Source organism: Bos grunniens, chromosome 18, assembly GCF_055505025.1.
Source record: "Bos grunniens cultivar Pamir isolate PY7600 chromosome 18, Bosgru_T2T1.0, whole genome shotgun sequence".
NCBI lineage: Eukaryota > Metazoa > Chordata > Mammalia > Artiodactyla > Bovidae > Bos > Bos grunniens.
In genome coordinates this window covers 11522409-11544691 of record NC_141182.1, presented here as the reverse complement: position 1 = coordinate 11544691, position 22283 = coordinate 11522409, and the positions used below count along the sequence as shown (strand labels likewise).

The window sequence follows — 22283 nt, the reverse complement described above, 5'->3', positions numbered from 1 at the left end:
TGAGACGCCAGCGGAGAGGTCAAGGGCGGCAAGCCAGGGCTGCCCAGCGAGACACAGATCAACCACGCGGCCGCCCTCCCCCGGCCCCCAGCCTCCCCCCGCCGGCTCACGCCCCAGCTGCTGCAGACGGGAGCCGCGCTCTGGAGGGTGGAAGGTGGCGGCCACTTCCTGCCTGCCCCTTGCAGTTCAACTCCCGCAGAACCCAGGGGTCGAGGGATTCCTGGCACATGGAGACCTCTGCCCTGGGCAGCGGGGCCGCCCCCAGACTCCGAGGGGGTCACAGCCCCACCGAGGCGGCCCTCGCTCATTCACACCCTCACTCAGCCATCTCCCCCGAGCACCTGCCCCGTGCCAGGCCCTGCACTGGTTCCCGGTCCCTGGAGCTCTATGGTGTCCTCCAGGCAGCAGGAGCCGCCCCTGTCCCTGGGCATTCCTGGAGAGAAAGGGCCAAGGACGGCCCAGCTCAGGTGGGAGGAAGGGCAGAGGCTATGGTCTTGGGGACCCACAGAGACGCTGTGGCGGGAGACTCGTGGGGGCAGGAAGGAAGGATGGAGGGGAAGGGGAGGAGCTTACTATCATCGGGGTCTCGGCTCCCAGGGTCTCCTCCCTACAAGGTCCAGATGCCCAGTTCAAGCGCTGCCTCCTCCCGAGAGCCCTTCCGGGTGCTCTGCGCTGGGCTTGTTAGAGCCCATCTTGGTGCATTTGGAAAAAGAAGGGTTGGACATCTGTTGGGGGGGAGACCATGACTCTGCTGCCTTAGGGGGCCAGCTGGGCCCAGAGGGTCACCCATGACACGCCCAGAGGGTGTGCCACAAGCTGCTTGCTGGGGGTGGGTGAGGGTGGGAGGCTGAGGGGGCAGAGCCTTGTCAGGTCTCTGGGGTCAATCCCTTCCCTGTGCCTGCGGTGGGCAGAAGGCTGGGGGACTGTGGCTGCAGACGCCCCGAGGAGTATGGCTTAGGCCATGTTCACAGTCACCTCCTTGGGCAAACACTAAGCTGCACCCAGAACCTCCTGGTACAGGTGAGAATCCAGCCCCTCCCAGGCAGGGTGGGAACACCCCCGTCCCCGCATCCTAAACACAGTGGTTAGTAACTGAGGTCACCTTCATGCCACATCCCCTGGAGAAAGGTGCTAGCATTACACTTCTGTTCCAGGGAGGGAACTGTCCCAGGGTGACCTAGCACACACCTGCTGGGTCAGGTACCCCCGCAGCACAGCCACCAGGCCAGAGGGGCCAGCCCCAGCCAAGTGGCGCAGAGTCAGCGCGACATCCCCATGCAGTCCTCACCAGCCAGCCTGTTCTTCAGTTGTGGGCATGGCCCCCACGCCCCATGGGCAGCACGTGGCCAGCTCAACCAGCCACAGGGACGGGAGTGGAGGTCAAAGAGTGGTCCCCAAAGACAGCCAAGGCTTCATCCCCAACACCTGATGCTTCACTTTACAGGACAATAGTAACATGTCACTTTACAGGACAAAAGGGACCTGGGAGATTGAGAAGGCTGCCAACCCTGAGACAGGAGCTCAATTTTGATGTCCCAGGCAAGCCCAGTGTGATCACAAGGGTCCCTGTGAGAGGGAGGCAGGGCGGGAGATCTGACGACAGAAGTAAGAGGTTGAAGGGACGTGGGGCCGCAAGCCAAGGAATGCAGGCACCTCCAGAAGCAGAAACAGAAGGACACATTCTTCCTCGGAGCCTCTGGAAGGAACCAGGCCTGTGACACCTTGATTTTAGCCCAGTGAGACCTGGGTCAGGCCTCTGATCTCTGACCTCCAGACTGTAAGGTGATAGAACTGCCAAGTTCATGGCTATCTGTTACAGCAGCCACGGGAAAGTAACACAGCTAGGAAGACAACTGTTCCCAGCCTCACAGAACCTGATATTCAATGGGTGCTCAATTAATGCTCTTCTCTGTGTGGGAAAGATTGAAGGCAGGAGCAGAAGGGGATGACAGAGGACAAGATGGTTGGATGGCACCAACTTAATGGACATGAGTTTGAGCAAGCTCCGGGAGACAGTGATGGACAGGGAAGCTTGGCGTTCTACAGCCCATGGGGTCTCAAAGACTCAGGTACAACTGAGCGACTGGACAACAGCTGCATGTTTGATCCAGAGGGCTCACAGCCCCTGCCTAGAGTCAGCCAAGTCCAAGGAGGAGAAAGGACCAATCTCTCACAGGTGACTGTGAAGTATCCTTGTCCCCCATGTGACTGCACTGGGAGACCTCAGGGAAAAGCAAACAGCCTGTGGTCACTGGAATTCTGTATTTCACAGCAAAGCCCTGGAGAGCGAAGAAAAGTTCTGGAATGGAATGAGGATCTGCTTGGAACATCGACCCTGGGGCCAGGAAGCTTGGGTAAACGCACGCTCTCGGTGTCTATGAAAATCTGACTTTCTCTTCACCTTCCCCTCATCAGGTCCCCAGCACCAGCCGACTTGAAACTTGTGTTCACTCAACAAACATCGACTGAGCACCTCCTGTGCAGTGGGCCAGGTGCTGGAGCCATAAAGAGGACAGTAAGACGTGTCCCCGTCTTCATGGAGCGGGCAAGCGGGCAGCCTCGGGGCTGCGCACTTGGGCTTCCTGTGGCTGGGACTCTGCCCAGGGTCCTCTCCTCAGCAGGACCTTCTGGGACCAGCCCGCCTACAGTCACAAGCTTCATCTCTGTGTTCTTCTGCCCTATTTTGCTTCGTGGAACCTGTCCCTGCCTGGCATCACGCATGCTACCTAGCACAGTCTTTGACACACAGTAGGTGCTCAACAAACACTTGTGAACAAATGCACTCACAGGAACGGCGGCCTAGAGGTGGAAACAGATGTGAGAACAGGCAACCACGGTTAGAGACACGAGCAAAGGTCTGTTGGAGAGATGTCTGTTTTTCAAACGGCTTTTGCTTCTAAATTAGAAGGTTGTGGGTGAGAGCTGGTATGGACGCAGGGGGAGTCTTACACACAGTGCTCTTGTAGCCTGTTACATCGATACGGTGAGCCAAGGTCCCCCGAGTGCCGGCTTACCTACCAGCTTAAACCCAGCCTTGGCAAAAGCAGGGTGGTGAGTGGGTGGAGGACATGGCCAGGACGGCAGACAGGCGGGCCCCAAGCGCAGGAGCCCTGGAGAGGTGGTCTGTGCTGTTTTTAGCTCCTTGGGGTCCCCAACACTGCCCCCGCGATACCCCACCTGGGTCTCAGAATGGCCATGTCTACAGCTCAGCTGGATCTCCTTTTTTCTACCCTGAAATCTTGATCACAGACTTACTTGGAAGGAAAATAGATATCAGGGCAAACAGACCCACTTGACAGCAATTTTGCCAGGTCAAAAGAGTTGCTTTTATCTTAGTGCCGTTTTGAACTTTGGTGAAGGCAACGCTTAGTTCATCATTTCATGAAATTGCCCAAGTTCTCCTTTCTTTTCCATGTCACGGAAATCTGAATCAGTGACAAGGACCCACCAAGTCGCACCCTGGACAAGGGACCAGCTGAAAGCAAGCAGAGCCTGGCGAGTGGGGAGAGGCCTGGGGCCCAGCCCCGAGAGCCCCCTCTAAACACTCAGAGGCTCCTGGGGAGGGGTTACCGAAAAGCCCAGAGCCTCTGGGCTGCCTGGGCTTCTCTGCCTCCTGCCTCGACATGCAAGCTCCATGCTCCCCAGGGAACAGTAAGTTCCTGAGAAGATAAACAGTCTCTGGTTGGAGAGAAAACAGACTTTGGATCCCAGCTCAGCTGGAGATGAACAAAGGAAGAGAGCGGTCGGCAGGAGCAGGGACACACTGCCGCGGCGCAGAGCGTCTCCCCGTGGAGCCGGCGCGGGGGCTGGGGGGCTGCAGCCAAGCCCGGCCGCCCTGCCCTCCAAGCAGCTGCCGCTTGGCTGCAGAGAACAGGATCCACCCAGTGCCTCCCGCCAGAGCACTCAGCACCAGCACCCGCTCCAGGCGAGGCCTGCCAAGGACGTCTTGGGGCCCGAGCCAAGTACCCAAGCCGAGGCCCTGCCTTCCTGGCTGCAGAGGCCCAACCTCGCTGGCCGGGAGTCCATCCACCCAACGAAGGAGTGACAAGAGCCGCAGCAGGGCCAGGACCCCGGTGGGCACCAGCTCACCCTCCTCGCAGGGCCCCACCAGCTCCCGCATCCCTGAATGTCAGGTGTGGTGCTTGGCGACGGATGTGGGTCACCTGGGGTCTCACGGCACTCGCGGGGGAGCCGGGGCGCGGAGAAGTTGTGCCTGGAACCAGGGGCTCGGAAGGGGCAGAGGCAGGATGCGGATTTAGGATGTGCCAGGCCGGACCCGAACGCTTAAGAGAGGCCCACACCCAACAAATACTGATTGTATTTAAACCCAGGGCTTCCCTGGTGGCTCAGATAGTAAAGAATCCACCGGCAATGTGGGAGAACGGGGTTCCATTCCTAGGTTGGGAAGATTCCCCTGGAGGAGGGCATGGCAATCCACTCCAGTATTCTTGCCTGGAAAATCCCCAGGGACAGAGGAGCCTGGCGGGCTACAGTCCATGGGGTCGCAAAGAGTCGGATGCGACTGGAGCAGAGCACAACATGTATTTTTTTAAGCCACTACAGCAGCAGTAGACACCAACCCCCAACTCTTCCCAGACTCCCGTCATGGGACCAGAGTAGGTGAACGGAGGGGTCCTGGGCCGGCACGGGTTGGAGACAGAGGATGCACTGCATCTCCCACATACGCTCCTACTCCGCTGGCCAGAACTGCTCCTGCCCACCCCTCTCTACCGGGCCAGGGGTCCCCCAAAGCCAGGGACAAGCACACATGAGGATGGAGGCTTTCTGGGTGGGAGTAGGGTGGCAGGGGTCTGATAGGACAGAAGTCTGATAAAACAGACCACCCCTCAGGGCTGGCAGACCCCAGCACCCTGATGTGACTGGAGGAAAGGCAGGAGCCCAGGGGACAAACCTAGACAGCATTTTAAAAAGCAGAGACCTCGCTTTGCCAACAAAGGTCCATAGAGTCAAAACTATGGTTTTTCCAGTAGTCATGTACAGACGTGAGAGCTGGACCATAAAGAAGGCTGAGCGCCAAAGAACTGATGGTTTTTGAACTCAGGTGCTAGAGAAGACTCTTGAGAGTTCCTTGGACTGCAAGAAGATCAAACCAGTCAATCCTAAGGGAAATCAACCCTGAATATTCACCAGAAAGACTGATGCGGAAGTTTAAGCTCCAGTACTTTGGCTACCTTATGCGAAGAGCTGATTCACTGGAAAAAGACTCTGATGCTGGGAAAGATTGAAGGCAGGAGGAGAAGGGGAGGCAGAGGGTGAGATGGTTGGATGGCATCACTAACTCGATGGACATGAGTCTGAACAAACTACAGGAGATAGTTCATCGGGAAGCCCAGTCGGCTGAGTGACTGAATGACAGCAGGAGCACACCATGATGGGGGAGTCCACCTTGCTCCGGCTTTTGGTGACTGCCCCCCAACCCAAACCCATCAGTTGGGTCTGCGGCTTCAACCACGTCTACCAATGAAGACGATATCTGCCACTTTAGATGCCGCTCCAGAGCTCAGAGAGGACGTCCAAGGGCCCACGGGGCAGAACACAGGGCCACCGCTCAGCTGGGCGGCAAGGCAGCCCCAAGGCCACGCGGGGAGCCTGCGCCCAGAGGGGCGGCCCTGGAGCTGTGTGGCAGGCAGTCTGCGGAGCCTTGCCCGGCAGCACTGGGGGCCCCTGGGGGGTCCTCCCAGGCCCCTGACTCTACCTTGAACTGTAGCCAGGGAGGCTTCGCTGCTACAACCTCATGCCTGCTCAGCAGCTCTGGAAGGTTCTGAGCCTGGCGGAAGCTCTGTGGAGGGATGCTGGGCCTAGACTCCAGTCACTCCCTCGCCTGTCACCGGACAGTACTGCCCCTTGCCTGCACAGAGACCACTGCTCGGGAACGCCGTCCCCGCGGCTACTGATGGATTCCGAGTGACCTCTGGCTGGATTCTACGCCACCTGCGAGTGCTTTGTGAGAGATGGACTTTCCTTTGACTAAAGGCTGAAGGATACTGGAAGGAGCTGGGGCTGGTGGGGGGTCACCACCTTCAAGGACAGCCATCTCGCTGTGAGGTTGGGACAGCGCCCTTCTCCCCCCAGCCTGGTCCACCCAAGGTCCATGCCTTGCCTGCCAGGAAGAAGCCCAGCCCCGGGGGTCCCTGCTGCCCCTGCAGCCCCAGAGCTGTTCTCCAGCAGCCAGCCAGCGAGCACCCCCCAGGCGGGCCTTCCAGATGCAGTGCCTGACAACCACACAGCTCCCCCTGGGTCTGGGAGGGACGCAGGCAGCTGGGCCATGCCTCTCCCCGGGGCACGCGGCCTCCAGCCCCCCAGCCCAGCACCAGGGCGGCGGTGGTGTAACGGCTTCCCGCCCCGGCGAGGGCCGCTGTCCCCACACATGCAGGGAACTGGGGCTCAGAGACCGACAGTGGACAGTTGCCCCCCAAGGCAAGGGACACAGCCCCTCAACCTGCCCATAGCCACCCGGCCCTCTGAGAAAGGCCCCTGCCCCAGCCGGCACAGGGGAGGCGGCTGGAGCCCACCATCACGGAGGGAGCTGGAGGGACAGTGGGGAGACGGGAGGGGCGAGGAGCTCTGGGGAGGGGGCGCGACGGGGCCTGTGTGCGTGTGCCTGTGTGTATTGCACACCCACCCTCGTGCCTGGTGCGCCTGCCAGGTCTGTGCGTGTCCCCCGCGCGTCCCCACGCAGCGTGTCCATGTGTCTGTAGGTGCACGCCCCTGCGCCCGCCCCGCCGCCCAGCTGGCGGTGCACAGCTGGACCCGGGGGGCCGTGCGCACGGCCCGATGCGAGGTGGCAGGTGTGTAATAAACCATTAGTCACTGTCACGTTTCCAAGCAGCGGCCTCCCCGGGAGGGGTTGCCTGCAGGCTGGCGCTGCCTGGCGGGTCTCCAGCTGTGAGCTGCGTGTCCCCCATCCCCCCGGCTGCCGGCAGGGCTGCCGCCTGACAGGGGAGCAGCTGGCTGGCGTGGGTCTTGTGCTCCTGCCCTGCCCCAGGGGCCCCAGGGCAGGGGGGCAGGGCCTCGTGTGTGCCCAGCGGGGTAGGGAGGTCCTTGAGGGTCATGGCTGTGCAGCTTATCACCCAGAGCTGAGGGCGGGCTGGGACAGCAGCCTCAGGGATGCTCTGGGCTGCCGGAGGAGGCGCCAGTGGGGCGAATAGGAGTTACAAGCAACAGCACTGACACCAGCCAGGACGCCGGGCTCTCAGGGGAGGGGGGCCAGGACTGCACTGGACCTGCCATTCTCACACCGGCTGGTGAGCCAGGCACTCCACTGGCCTTCCCGCCCATTCCTCAGATGAGGAAACCGAGGCGCAGCGCAAGGAGACGCTTGTCCCAGGCGTCCCTGCCCACCACCTGCAGTCCCCTTTGCTGCCAGACACCCCGTCCCCCTCTGCCACGGGCTGGATGCCCCCTGGAGGGCTGGTGGCCCATCAGCCCGTCAGCCAGCCCCTTCCCTTGCTGAGTCCACACTGCAGAAAGCAAGAGGTGGGTGCCTGGGGGCATCCTGGAGATGGACTCCCAGGACCCCAGCACCACGAGCTGGCTGCCCCACTCGCTGACAAGCAGCGTTTTCCACCAGCCGCCCCCGCAGTGGCCCAGCAACAGGGAAGGCTGGGCTGGGGGCTGTTAAGCATTAGTCCTCTTAGGGGCACAACATGCCCAGAGAGCCACCCCGCGGGGTCTTGGCCTAAGGGGCTGCTGCAGGGCCCTCCCTAGGTAAGAAAGCAGGTGTCCACTCACCGTTCCCATTCCAGGGCCCACGGGCCACACAACAAATGCCTCAGGACTCCACGCTCACAGGCCCAACAACCAACTTGGGGCCAGCCTCTCCATCACTGGGGAAAGCAACGCGTCCAACAGGGTAGGGATGGTGGGGACAGGGTCTTGGTGGCTGGAGGGGGTAGGAGTGAACGCCCACGCTGGAAAACGCCAGGCAGCACCTCCCGCGGCCGGACCCCCTTGTTCCCTCTGTCCCAAATGAGGCTACACCGGGAGCCATGTGCCTGGACGTGAGCGGCGCACCCCCACGGCGGGAGGGCAGGCGAGCCCCCGCACTGGCAGCTGGACATCACGCAGCACACGACGTGAAATGGAGCGGGACGGCAGCTGTGACAACAGGCGGCCTTTCAGGGCTGCGCAGGCCCCAGAGGCAAGGCTCACACCCCAGACACCCGGCCACGGGGTGCCAGGCAAACACAGGTGTGGCGGAAGAGCAGACGGGATCCTGGCAGGTTGCTCTGGGGCGACAGGGCATCCAGGTAGATGGTGAGTTCTAGGGCAGGGTCTGGTGGCTCATGGAGCTAGATCCATTATGCTATTTTTTAAATGAATGAGTGAACACAATGGAATGTAGAGATAAAAAAAGAAACCAACAAAGGCTGTGAATTGACAACGAGAGAGAGGGAAACGATCAAACTCAAGTCAGGAAGACCCAGCCTCCTGGCTCCCCACTAAAATGTGGCGACCCTGGGGTGGGAGTCTGCACCCCAACTTCTGGGGAGGCTTCTGGCTTCCAGGAGCTGCCGGATCCACTCCAGTAGACAGAAATGGTGAAATGCTGGCACCTACCTGTGCCTGCAAGGTCCGGTCCGGCCCCATCCAGGCTGCTCTGCTGACACCGGGCTGGCCCCTGCTCCTGGCCGGCCCTGGGGCCCCTGGGCAGGCTCTCTGCTGGGGCACCCGGCCGAGGCTCAGGCTCCCGGGCGGGAGCGTGGGTGGCTGTCGACGTCTCGAGAGATGCAGATGTGACCTAGAAGAACAGGAGGGGGATGTGGTGAGTCTTGGGCACGTCTGCTTGGAGGTGCCCCAGGATGCTGGGTATCGCCTCTCGCCCACAGTGGCCTGGCGTTGCTGTCAGAGGCCTGGTGTGGCTGGATCTGGGAGCCAGAGTGTCTTCCTCGTCCAGCAAACGTTGCCCAGGGACACCAGGCTGACCCCCAGGTGCTGGGGGTCCACTCCCAGGACCCACTGCCACCTGGGCACCTCCGCTCTGCACAGGCCTCTGTGACAGCTACCAGCTGGTCGCACGTGTACTGACCACTCTAGCTAATCTTCAGTTCTCCCCGCAGGGCGGTCATCCTATCCCCACCCTTGCCCTGTGTTTTTAAAAAATATTGTCTAGTAAAATATGTCGCTGCTGTTTGCTGATTACTCGCTAAGTCGGGTGCGACTCTGTGACGCCAGGGACTGTAGCCCACCAGGCTCCTCTGTCCCTGGGATTTCCCAGGCAAGAACACTGGAGTGGGTTACATAACAAAAAATTTACCATCTAGACCATTTTAAGGATACAACTCAGTGGCGGGAAGTCCAAACATGTGTGCAACCATCCCCCAGATCCATTTCCGGAACTTTCTCATCAGCCCAAATGGAAACTCCATACTCATTAGACACTACCTCTTCACCCCTGCCCCACCCCGGCACCCACCATCCCGGCCGCTCACTCTGCCCCCGGTCCACAGGGGCGCGGGGGACTGGGGCTCAGAGAGGGGCGGCGGGAGCCTGAGGTCACAGAGCTGCCGAGGCAGGGCTGACACAGGTTCGCATCCTGGACTCCTAGGCCTGAAACCCTGGCAGCTCCCTGGGGGCTGGTCCCGGGGCCTGGCGACCCCCAGCTCCCCGATTACAAGCTCTGGGACTGCATGGCTGTCAGAGAACAACTTTGCGTTGATCCCGTTTTTCCAAGGATTAGGGCTATAAAAGCAAAGTGCCTGAGAGAGATGGATGGTGCTCCATCCAGGCTCCGCCAGCCCCACACGCGAGAGACGGGTACATTTACCATTTGTTTCCGGGAGCGCTTTAATTTATGGGATCCATATGGTGACGCTGCCCTGACCACGGCCCCCGCAAATCCCACAGGGGTGCTGGCAGCTTAGGCTGGAGCCAGGAGGGGGTGGCGCCTGGCCCCGGCACACTTCATCCACTCCTGGCCTGCTTAGGGCTGGGGGCCCACCGCACGGCGGGGAGCCTGGAGCCCCTGTAGACCCCACTCCGTAGGGTTTTCGCTGCTCTGGCAAACCCTGCCATCACCACTCGGGGAAACTCTTGCCAGACGCAGGGCTGCTGTGTCCCCGTTAGTCACAGGATGACTCGCCAAGCCAACCCCGGGGACTGTCTGCGGGGTGGCACCAGGTCAAGTGGGCAGCGTTCTCCAAGCCCCTGGGGGCAGGCTGGCATTGCCCTGGCCCTGACCCTGCTGTGCGCTGGTGCAAAGGAGAAAGAGGTGTGGCCCGCCCCCGCCCTGCTCCTCCTCCTGGAGCACGGGGAGGTGGCTGGCAATGCCTCCCGGCTCCCCGGATGGGACATAAGGATGCCGTGACTGAGCACCTACTATGCGCTACAGTTAATCTTCCAGGGAAGAAAGCACGGAGACGCACGGGGACAAGTGGCTGCAGTAAGTGGAGGTGCCTGGATTTGAACCCTAGCAGTTGGGAGAAGACTTGGCTGCTCCAAAACAACCAGGGACATAGCCTTTAAGCAGAGAGCAGCAGATGGCAGAAGAGAATACTTTCGGGTGGGAGTGGGTGCAGATGACAACGACTGCAGGAGCTGGAGAATAGAACTCCCCAAGGGCTGGGAAAATCCAGGCAGGCTTCCTGGAGCAGGTGGAACTGTCCTGAACTAGACCTTCAAAGAGAGCAGGTTTGGAAAGGGAGGGGGGACAGGAAGGAGGTACCGGGTAGGTGAGACTGGGGGTTGGGGAGGGGGAGGCGGGCAGCGCCAGTCCACCCGGCGCCATGTGGAGGGAAGCTGGCTCCATCCCACCAGGCCTGATCTTTCAAGAGGAAGCGGGGAATCCATCTTTAAAAGCGACACCCGCGTGATTGTTAAGTGTTGAAATACTACACGAACCCTTACATGCTGCTGGTGGGGCTGCAAACTCGTGCAGCTGCTTTGGAGACGGCCTGGTAGTTCGTCAAGATCCAGAGACACAGAGTTGTCACAGGACGCAGCCACTCCACTCCTAGGCAGGTATCCCAGAGAGACAAAAGCAGACGTCCACACGAAAGCTTGCCTCTAAATGCTCATAGCAACTCTCAGTTCACAGAAGAATTCAGCGATGAACTTGGAGGCAGGTTCTTCCCCCGTCGAGTCCTGCCAACACCCTGACCTGCAGTGGGGGCCCCTGCTGAGCATGCAACGGTAGGCGTGCAAGCTGCTTACGCGTAATCCTCTGTTACACAGCAGTGGATAACTAAGACAACCTTAGAGCAGGGCCAGGCCCAGAAACACACGCTCCCCGGCACCATCATGTGCCAGACACTCTCCCTCCTCGGGTCCAGCTGTCCCCACCACAAGGATTTCACCCCCTTCTCTGGGGTCTGTCAGCAGCTGCCCCAGAAGCCAAGGAGGCTCAGTCACTGTTAATTGCTGGGCGAGGCTGCCAGACACACATGGGCGGGAGTATGCGTTATCTCATGCTAGCATCATCGGAGGTGGGAGGTGAAGGTTCGCAAAGGTTCTCGGCCAGACCATCGCAGGGAGGCAGAGAGCAGCCTTTCCTCACCCTTCAAGGCCAAATTTACAACAGTTCCCGACTAATAAAAAGCAGACCCTTGAACCAACACATCCACTGTGTCTTCTCGCTACCAGAGCCCAGAGCTCCAAGCTCACGGCCGGACTTACTGTGCTATTGGGAGGGGGGCCTGGGACATACATTGCTCCCTGCCCTGAGGACCCTGGAAATTGGCAGCACCCCAGAGAGTCCATGGGGCCCTGTGGAGCGAGCAGGATAAACTTTATTGTCCCCTTTATTTCCCTGGACCGGGGCCACCACATTTAAAGCATTAGTTAACAGGGAAAGGAAAAAAAAGGGGGGGGGGTGGAAATTTCCAGGGTTCTTTACCATAAAAGGGATCTGCAGCCCACCACTGAATATCCTAATGAGATCTTGCCTTGTTACACTTTCTCTGGGGAGCTAAGTGATTTCTGCAGAGCGCCGATTCCAGGTAAATTTGCAGGTAGGGATGATGGTGGCTGGGGGCATGGGGGGCAGTGTGCCGGCAGAGAGCAGCATCATGGCTACAGAAAGGAGAATCATGTATCAGGCTTGTCAGCACCAGGGTATCTGATGGATCGTATCAGTCCTCGGGCTCCCCAGGTCTGGGAACTCCTGCTCTATTGTTCTGTAGAATTGTTTTATTGAGATAAAATCCATATACCATACTACTCACCCATGGAAAGTATATACAATTCGGGGGCTTTGAGTATAAGCACAGACTTGAGTGACCACCAACAGCATTCATCTAGGACATACCCATCACTCTGTCCCCCCCAGCCCTGGCAGCTGCTTGTCTCCCTCCATCTTCACAGGCGTGCCTCCTCTGGATGCTGCATATAGACGGAACCGTCCACCATGTAGCCCTCTGAGTCTGGCTTCTTTCGCTCGGCATAATGTTTCTCAGACTTGCCCACGTGGTAGATTGTAAATCATGTATTTTTAAAAACAAAGGCAGTTCCAGTTTGAGGACCCACAGCAGCCCAGAGGCCACTGGACAAGATGCCAGGACTTCCCTCTCCGGCAGCCCTGCCAACTGACTGTTCCCCGGGCACCACCCACTCACCCCAGCACCCAGGCAGATTCCACCTCTCCGGCTTCCTGCAGAGCGTCAGGGTCAGGCACTGGGTTCTGGGTTCTCTCCACTGGTTTCCAGCTGGGAGATCTTGGCAAAGTGACTTAACCTCTCTGGGCCTCAGTTTCCCCTTCTGTAGAATGTATTAACAACCCAGCAAAGTCTGACTCCCAGAGGCAAATGGAGGGGATGAGTTCTTTCTGCTAAAGCACATAGTAGGTGCTCAAGAAACGGTCGCTTATCTCAAGACCTAACCACATAAGCATCGGGAACAAGAGCCAAAGGGGTGCCGGGGCCAGGGGACCCCACAGAGCCTGGAAGGGTGTGTGCTGGAGAAGGTGTCACAGTCTTGGCCTTGGGGCCCCAGCGGGCCTCTGGGCACTTTCGGCCTCAGTTGGCAGGGCCACCTTCTAGGTCCCCTCGACCACTGCGGGCACAGAGCGTGAGGCAGTTCTGGAGTCCCTGAAGTCATGGGGTAGGATCTGGGGTGTGAGACTCCCATTTTTCCTGATCACCCCGCATCTTCTCTTTCCTCCAAATCGGCTCAACATACACTTCAGGAAGCCAGCCTTGCCAATCCCAAATAAAGCAAACACGGGCCTGAATCCTGAGTGCTGCCTGCCTGCAGCCATAACTAAGAGTAACAGACGAGTCATGACTGCTCGGACTTCAGCTTACGTCTCGGGGAAATGGGCCAGTGATGCCCTAGCCTAGCTTCACAGAGCGCTTGCCCTGTGCCAGGAGTCCACTGAGCACTTGCTGTCGGTAGCCAGAGTCATTCTTCCAACAGCCCTCCCTTAACGCCTGCTTTGTTAAGGAGGAGGAAACCGAGGCACAGAGAAGTCGAGTCAGCTACCCAAGCTCACCCAGCTGGTCAGAGTCAGAGCGCCCACAGCGCTGGCACCAGGGGGTCCTCACTGCACACCGGCAGGGCCTGACTCATGCTGGCTCAGCAGACACACGGCAGCCTGGATTGTGGGTGAGCAAGTGGGCTGTGGAGGGTCTATCTCAAGAGCAAGGCTGGGAGGGGAGGCAGAACTGAGCTGCTGGAGAGGGACGAGGAGACACCAGCATGCGACGGCGCCCATGGACACAGCATCACCGGCCCTTGGCCCCGAGGAGTGATCAGACACGGACGGGAGGCCTGGGCCAGGGGAGAAGAGCCACCTCCCCCGCAAACAGCAGTGGCTGGGGGCCTGCCTTGGCTTGAGGGTGGGTGGGCACAGCCCGGCTGGTGGGAGACCCTGCCACCGGCCAGGGACCTGTGGGTCACAGGCCTGGAGCTGTCTATCTGGGAGGGAATAAGGACACACGGGCCAGCCCTACCATGAGGACCCTCCCCCCCATTTCCTGGCACCCACCCACGAGAGCCCACCCCCAAAGATGCACTCAAGCCTCTCTGGGGGGGCTTCTTGTCCTGTGCTACAAGCTGGGGCATCAGAGGCCTAAGACCAGTATTTTATGCCCCTTAATTCCCTGTAATAGCTCCATAATGGTGAGCAGAGAACTCCAAATGCTTCAGGAAAGGGGACGATCAAGCTCTGGGTCAGGGGGAGACAGAGCTGCTGAATGCACAGTCCCCGACAAGCAGACAACGAGCGGGTTATTAAACGTGCGGGGCAGACCGGGCGTAATTGGAAAGTTATTAGATATGGAATACACACAGCACCCAGTAAATGAGTAATCAGGGGCTAATTAAGCTCACGCGACACGGCAGATCGCGCCGGAGAGGCTGGTGGCTGCCACATCTGTGGCAGCAATTAGGGGCGCTCCGGCTGCGGCGCCCGCAGGGAGGGGGGTCGCCTGCTCGGGCAGAGTCCCAGCCGGGGGTCTCAATCCCACTCTTCCCCCAGCCGAGTCCCGCCAGGTGTTCCCACGTCTCAGGGGCGGGAGGCGGGGTGGGGAGGCTTATCCAGCCTTGAGGACACAAGGTCCTGGACTCAGAAAAAAAAAAAAAAAAAAAAGAAGGTTTTTGTCCCTAGCCGCACATCTGGCCAGGAGAGGACTCGCTGCAGCCTCCTGAGGGGACAGACACAGTCATAAGGGTCCCCCCAAATGACCTGCAAAGTGTGTGCACAGAGTCACCTCTGAGAGCTTCACTGGAGTTCTGCCAGGCAGGCCAGCCAAGGGGCATGACCAGCCCATTTTATAGATGGGGAAACGGAGGCTAATAGGACCAGAAGGGGACGGAACTCACCCAGCCTGGTTCCTCTGCAGCAGGCACAGACACCGCCTCCCAAGTGTCTGGGAAAGACGGGGGCACTGCTGTTTCTCAGGAGACTGGAGCAGTTACGTGGACAAAGGGAGCGACCGTCTGGGTTCCTCCAAACTAGGTGACCTTGTGCATGCTTCTGAAAGCCTCTGAGCCTCAGCGTTTTCATCTGCAAAGGGGGTGCTGAGAGTCACACCCACGGCACACGGCAGTCGTGAGGATTCCAAAGTTAGCATTCGCGCAGTCCAGCCCAGGCCTGACACACGGACGTCATGGACGCATTTGCTAAAGCCAGAAAGAGAAGAAAGCCCACTCCTAATGCCACAAAGAGAAACAGAAAGCCCCTAGTTCAAGTCCCGGGGGCTGCCGGAGCTGAAGAGAATCCAAATTCAGCCGAAACTAGGCACTCTTTCCGAGCCAGGAGCCAGTCTGTCCCTGAAGGGTCCCAGCAGAAGGGCAGGAGACTCGGGACAAAAATGTCTTTCACTGGTCACAGGTATACGTTGACTGCACCTACAGAGCGCCAGGCCCCACACCCGTGACACCCAGTGGGTGTCAGCCCATTACGCCTTAGCTCTGGGCAGGGGCAGGAACTGTTGGGCCCCATCACACAGATGGGGTAACAGACCCAGAAAGGTTGGCTCGTGGCTGTGTCTGGATGGCGCAGGTGGGGCATGATGTCTCTGGAAAAAAGAAAAGCCAGAGTCTGGGAGTTCCTGGTGGGCCCGTGGTTAAAAGTCTGCCTTGCAGTGCAGGGGAAGTGGGTTCGATCCCTGGTTCACGGAACTAAGATCCCACGTGCTGTGGAGCAACTGAGCCCATGCGTCACAGCTAGAAAATCCGTGTGCCACAGTGAAAGACACAGCAGGACGCCACAGAGATCCTGCATGCCACAGCTAAGAACGGATGCGGCCAAATAAGTCAATAAATATTAAGAAAAGAAAGCAGGAAAGCAAACCGGAGACTGTTGCTAACAGCACTCAGAGCATCGAGAGGCACACCTGGGTGGGGCAGGTGCAGCTGGACACACAGGACCCCAGGGAGACTGGAGCCGGCCAGAGGCAGGCAAGCCCAACTTATGCTGCTTCTGTGGCTGAATGGGACCTTCGGAAGGTGCGAGCCCGGCCCCTCACTCAAGGGAGGCCTCTGGGCCAGCTGAGTCCCTTGTCTGGCCAGGGGCAGAGGCAGGGGTCTGCAGGGAGGAATGCACTGTTTCCAGAGGCGAGCTTGCTGCCCCCTGACTGCCAGGCTGCAGGCCGTGCGGGTGGTGATGCTGGGGGAATCCAGTTCAGGCCCAGGGTTAGGGATGAGGCCCTCCGGAGTCTGGGGACCCCTGGAAGCCAGCAGGGGGAGCAGGCTGATATCAGACCAAAGACTGCCTGACCCCCGGCTCTCCGGGGCTCCCCCTCCTACTCCTGTGGTGCTCTCTCACCTCCTCCTGCCTCCTAGGGAAAGTCTCCCACCAGTTTCTGGGCACACAGCCCTCCTCACTTCAGCCCAACCACGCCTGAGCCGGAGCCAACTTTCCAGAATACCACACTCAACCAGCCTGCACAAAATCCTTCCTGACCCCTCCGCGGGACATCTGAGAGCCATGTGATTTGGGCCAGCCTAGCTTCTCACACGTTATGCCTCACGTCCACCTAACCACCTGACCAACCCTGCCTCCATCCACCCATCCTTCTACCTGTCTATCTGACTGTCCATCCATCTGTCCATCCATCTTTCCATCCAACCGTCCATCATCCCTTCCATCTATCTATCCAATCGTCCAGTCAACCATCCATCCATCTAATAAACATCTATTAGGCACCTACTATTGCCAGGCATTGCACCTGAGCTACAACCGCCGACACAGCAGGTAAACGCCCCTGCCCTTAGGAAGGTGACGTTCCGGGGACTTCCCCAGTGGCCCAGCCTTGCGATGCTGGGGGTGTGGGTTTGATCCCTGGGTCAGGGAACTAAGATGACACATGCTGCGGGCCAACTAAGCCTGTGTGCTGCAACGATGAGCCCGCCCGCCCTGGAGGCGCCACAGAGCTCTGGGCTAATGCCACGGCTAGAGGGCCCATGCACTGCAACGAGAAAGATCCCGCAGGGCACAACCAGGATCCCGTGTGCCGCAACGAAGACCTACAGCCAAATAAACGCATTAAAAAAAAAAAAGAGTACGGGAGGGTTTATTACAGTATTCTCCCCCCTTCTGTGGGTGACATTCTGGTTGGGGAAGACAGACTCAGTAAATCCATACTGACGTGTCAGTTGGTAGGAGGTGCCAGAAGGACGAACAGGAGAAGGGGACAGGGAGGGGGAGCGTGGCCAGAGTTAGAACTCTCCATAGGCTGGCCCCACTGAGAAGGGACATTGTGCAAAGACTTGAAGGAAACAAGAAAGCTAGCCATGGATATCTGCAGGAAGAGTGTTCCAGGAAGTCAGTCAGTTCAGTCGCTCAGTCATGTCCGACTCTTTGTGACTCCATGGATTGCAGCCCTCCAGGCCTTCCTGTCCATCACCAACTCCCAGAGCTTACTCAAACTCACGTCCATCGAGTCAGTGATGCCATCCAACCATCTCATCCTCTGTCGTCCCCTTCTCCTCCTGCCTTCAATCTGTCCCAGCATCAGGGTCTTTTCAAATAAGTCAGTTCTTTGCATGAAGTGGCCAAAGTATTGGAGTTTCAGCTTCACCATCAGTCCTTCCGATGAACATTCAGGACTGATCTCCTTTAGGATGGACTGGTTGGATCTCCTTGCAGTCCAAGGGACTCTCAACAGTCTTCTCCAGCACCACAGTTCAAAAGCATCAATTCTTCAGGACATCAACGTTCCAGGAAGAAGGAACAGCAAACAAGATGCCCCGAGGCGGGGAGCACATGTGCAGACCTTTCGTGAAAAGGCCAGACAGTATGGGCTTGCTCGCTTCCGCTCCCCTGCAGGCGTTCCGCAGGGCCTGGGGGCTGTGTGCCTTTGTGCACCCACTCTACCTCTCTGGGCTTTGGTTTCCCCATTTGTAAAATGGCAAGGGCTCCCTAGGTTCGAGGTTCAGGGCGAGCACAACACAGGGGTCTGATCACGAGCCACTGTCATGTCCATGAGCCCCCCTCTTATCCCAAAATGCCCTCTGCTTCTCCCCAAGTCCCTGCCTCCTTTCCAGCCAAGAGCCTGCCCCCCTCCCCCGGACTCTCCCTGGCTCCCCTTCCCAGGCAAAGGCAGACCCTCCCCTGGACCACCTCCAGTAGAGCCCTCATCTGAGTACCACTGATTCAGGGGTTATGCTTCTGGCCCCTCAAGACTGTCCCCACCCTGAACAGCACCTGGTAACTCCAAGGCCTGGCAGTGTCCCCAACACAACACAAAGAGGAGACATCTAAGTTGTGGAAGGAGCCACATGGTGGTGTGGGGAACCACGTTTCAGGCACAGGGAACAGCCGTGCAAAGGCCCTGAGGCAGGAGAGTGCCTGGTGTGACCCAGGGTCAGTAATGGGGACCACGTGGATGGGCCCCTGACAGACTCGGGCTCTCATTCAGAGTAAGAGGGAAGCTGGGAGGGTTCCAAGTCAAGGACAGATGTGATCTGACTTTTGCTTTAACTTTTGACGATGAGATGCTTCCAGATTCACATGCAGTACGCAGGAGAGCCTGCGTACCCTTGGCTCAGTTTCCCCAAAGGTAACATCTTACAAAACCAGAGCCAAGGTCACAGGAAGGAACTATCAGGACAACCTGCCTCTGTTGGGCACGTGTCCCCAGTGGGACCTGGACTTGCACGGGCGTGTGCATTCTGTTCTCCTGAGTGTTATCTCCAGCATCGGCTCCTACAAACACCTCCACCAGGGACAGGCAGCAGGCCCACCCTCAGCATCCCCCGGGACGCTCCCTGACAAGCACATTCCCCTACTCCTGCCCCAGACGCCCAGCCCAGCCAGCCGCTGATCTGTTCTCCATTTCTACGTTCTGCCGTTCCAGGCATGTTATGCAAATGCAATCACAGTCTGTAACCCTTTGGGACTGTTCCCGCTCAGCACGGCTCCCTGGAGGTTCACCAGGTTGGCGGGCATTTTGGTGGTTTGTTCCTTTTTATTACGGAAGTCATCATCCACGGCGTGGCTGTTCCTCGTCTTGGGGGCCTGTCGCCTGGTTTCAGCAGAGGGAAGCTGGTTCCCTGCAGGTTGAGGGGCTTCTTCTGTCCCATCCCAGGCTCATGTCCCACCACGGCCCTGCCCCTCCTCCTGTCTTCAGAATCTGCACCTGGTTTACCTGCCAGCTCCCTGTCCGGGGCCTACCCCCTCCATCTGGGAACCAGCACCCTGCTCATCAGGCATGATGCACCCCTACACCACCCCACACAGCCTCTTTAGATGCCCCAAATTGGGGAGTCAGGGGGCTTGTCAACCCAAGGCTTCTGGAGCGCTCCTGGTTCAGATGCAGATCAGAGATGTTTAACAACCTGCCAAAAGCCGCACAGCTGGAAAACGGGCCGATGCCCACCCTGGCGTGCTTCAGTTGCGTCAGAGATGGGTTCTGAGGACAGGGTGAGAGAGCGGGCTGGCGCGAGGGCTGCCCTGGACCCTGTGGGGGCTCCGCTCGACCCTGTGCCTCCACCAGGGGGGCCTGGGCGGCTGCAGGTAAACATGACATAATTACTGCGGAGGGAACTGTGCTGTCTCACCCGGGGCAGTCAGTTTATCAAGCGCTGACAGTGCATTAGCTAAGTGATCACTAGACTATTAATTTTTTTTCCCCAGCCCTTGCCAGGGGTATTACAGTGAAAAATGGCAGCTTAACCGCAGGGAAATTCTTCAGGGTGACAAAAATAAAAATAGCTCTAATTGAAGTTGATAGAAATTATACCCTTTAAAAACACACGTCAGGGTGCACTGGCTGTATTGTAAATTAACGCGGGGGCAGGGTTTCTGACACAGGATGGTGGGAGCACAGCGACAGCCACAGCAGCCTCCCAGGGCCTCCCATCTGCCGGGCCGCGGCTCAGCAGCCTTGGGGGGCGACGGGCCTGCCTGGAGGCTGGCGCCCGGGTTGGGGTAGGGTAGGGGCTGGCAGTTGTGGCCTCGCTCACCACCCAGCCCCTGCCGAGGGGCAGCCGGCAGGATGAGGCCAGGGCCACTTCGGGGAGCCCTGGGTGTCCTGGGGTGCTGCAGGCCCTCCTGGGAGCAGAGGGGGCCGGGCCCTCAGCAAGCCAGGCCGGCACTCCAGCACCACGGCCACCGCGGGGCCTGGCTCGCAACGCTGGAGGCCAGCGTGAAACTCGCCCATGAGAACGTGTTCATCACGGAGGCCCCGGCCCATCAGACGGAGCCTGCGTGCTCTGGTCTTGGCGGTGAAGCGTAAGCGTCCCCCAGCAGCCAAGGGGCTTCAGTGCGGCGTGTGAAAGAATGATAAATATAACGGCGATAAAATACTAATAATCACAGGCAGAGCATCTGCCCGGCGCACCACACTGTTTCAAGTACTTTCCACATGTTTTAATTCACTTAGTCCTCGACACAGCCGGTGAGGCAAACACGGTCATTATCGTCATCGCGTTCCAGACGAGGAAGCGCGTCTGGAGGCCCAGGCAGGCTGTGCAGCCCGCCTGCAGGGACGGTCACTCGGCCCCCTCTAGGCTGGCCTCCGAAGCCCCCTGCTCAGGGCCCCTGAGCCCAGCAGAGGATGGGCCCCCGGCCGGCAGGCAGGTCTCTGGAGGAGCCACCCTCGGAACGTGGCACCGGCAGCGGCGTCAGCGGGGGCCCTGCACACGCACGAGACAGGAAAACCAGACTCCATATCACGTCTGCTTACTCGGCTTTCACCTTCGCGGTTTATCGCGCCGGCTTCCAGTTGAGAATGTTTCCGGTAGTCTGAAATAGACAGGCTAGCCCATTCTCAAAGCTCTGGCCTCTAAGGGTCGAACACTCTTCCTTTCCTATAGAGATGAGCAGCTGGAGAACAGAGAACAGCACTTGCCCTGCTGGAGGTTCACAGGAACATCACGAGCTGATGCAAGAACAAAGGATTCCGACACCAGGAGGCTTGCAACAACAAGCCACGCCCTTCCCTCATCTTGACTTGACTTATTCATTTATTTTATTCTCACTTATTTTTTTGGCCACACCGAGTGGCATGCAGGGTCCCAGCTCCCTGACTAGGGCTGGAACTCGTACAGCCTGCAGTGAAAGCCAAGTCTGAACCACTGAACTGCCGGGGAATTTCCCACCTTGACTTGAAAAGGACTTTGCTGAGACCCTTCGGGGAATTTGGGGTTTGGAGGGCATGAGCCACCCGTCTCCTTGCACAGCCCTGCAATAAGCCTTTTTCTGCTCCAAACTCGGATGGTTCGGTATTGTTTGGTCTCACTGTGTGCTGCACACAAAAACCCGAGTGTGGTAACATACACTTATTTTCACACGACTTGTACAATTTACTTCTATTTTGGCTTCACCTTTACTGAGGTTGAGAATTCACTTAAGCTTCCTATAGCTTCCAACAACTTAAAACTGTGCTAGGTATTATGCATTGGTCAGGGGTTGGGGGTGGGTAAAGAAAAAAACAGACCTAAGAATTAAATTTTGGAATACTTATCGGGCCCTTGCCCCAATAAATGCCAGGCACTGTTCTAGGCACTGGAGATTCACAGCACGACGAGGAAAGTTCCAGGCCTCTTGCCGCTAATGTTTGAAAAGGTTGGAAGAAATAATTACAGAGCCACTCATTTCAGGTCCACAGGCAAAGACAGAAGTCACCAAAAATGAAAATCCAAATACCATCTTACGATGGAAAGACACAAGTCAAAAATCTAAGAATCTGACCTGCAAAGGATTCTAAGCTTACTCTTTTAAAAAGAATAAAGGGAAAGATTAGAAGGAATCTCTCATTTTCTCTCTCTCTTCCTGAGCGTGTGCGTGTACACACACACACACACACACACACACACACACCATTTCCAGGGAGAGAAATCTAATAATGGGAGAAACCTCGAGAAGAGCGATTTTCATGGCTTTGCACTGCTGTCTTCCCTGAAAAGATCTGGAGGGAATAATTGACTGGAGTGAGTCCTGATTGAGGTGGAAAAGGGGAAAAGTAAACGTGGGAAATGCAGACAGGAGCTTCTAGAAAGGGCACGGCACACGCGCAAGTCCTGTGGGGCTGGGTCCGCTCTGCCCACGGTTGGTCCAGAGAAGTCTTGGGAGACACGGGAGCAGACCCCGGGCCGGCACAGACATGCACGCCCCTCTCCCAGGAGAGAACGAAGCCCCAGGATGGAAGTGACGGGACTGCTCGCCTGGCATCACACCCAGGTGGACCGCAGAACACATCATCGTGGGGGTGGGGAGTGACTCCGCAACCACGGTGAAGGGCACTGGACGACTCCCGGCTGCCGGCCGGTCTGCGGGAGGGGACGTGACGCCCGAGCCAGGAGAGGAAGCGGCTGCAAGCGACCTCCGTGACCTCGCACGACATTCACTCGGGCCACAGCAGCCACCTGGGTTAGCCCCA

General features: G+C 58.4%; 1 protein-coding gene across 5 annotated transcripts in view; it reads right to left on the bottom strand.

Moving 5' to 3' along the window:
- The window catches only part of GSE1 (Gse1 coiled-coil protein), a 395294-nt gene that overhangs the window by 238556 nt on the left and 134455 nt on the right, over positions 1 to 22283 (bottom strand). For all 5 annotated transcript variants that reach the window (XR_015145319.1, XM_086350182.1, XM_086350183.1 and 2 more), the window contains exon 2: positions 8581 to 8761. Coding sequence is in view for 4 of the 5 variants with exons in the window: in XM_086350182.1 (XP_086206308.1) it covers positions 8581 to 8761 (181 nt within the window). In the remaining variant the exon portion in view is untranslated. The remainder of the gene's footprint in view (positions 1 to 8580; positions 8762 to 22283) is intronic.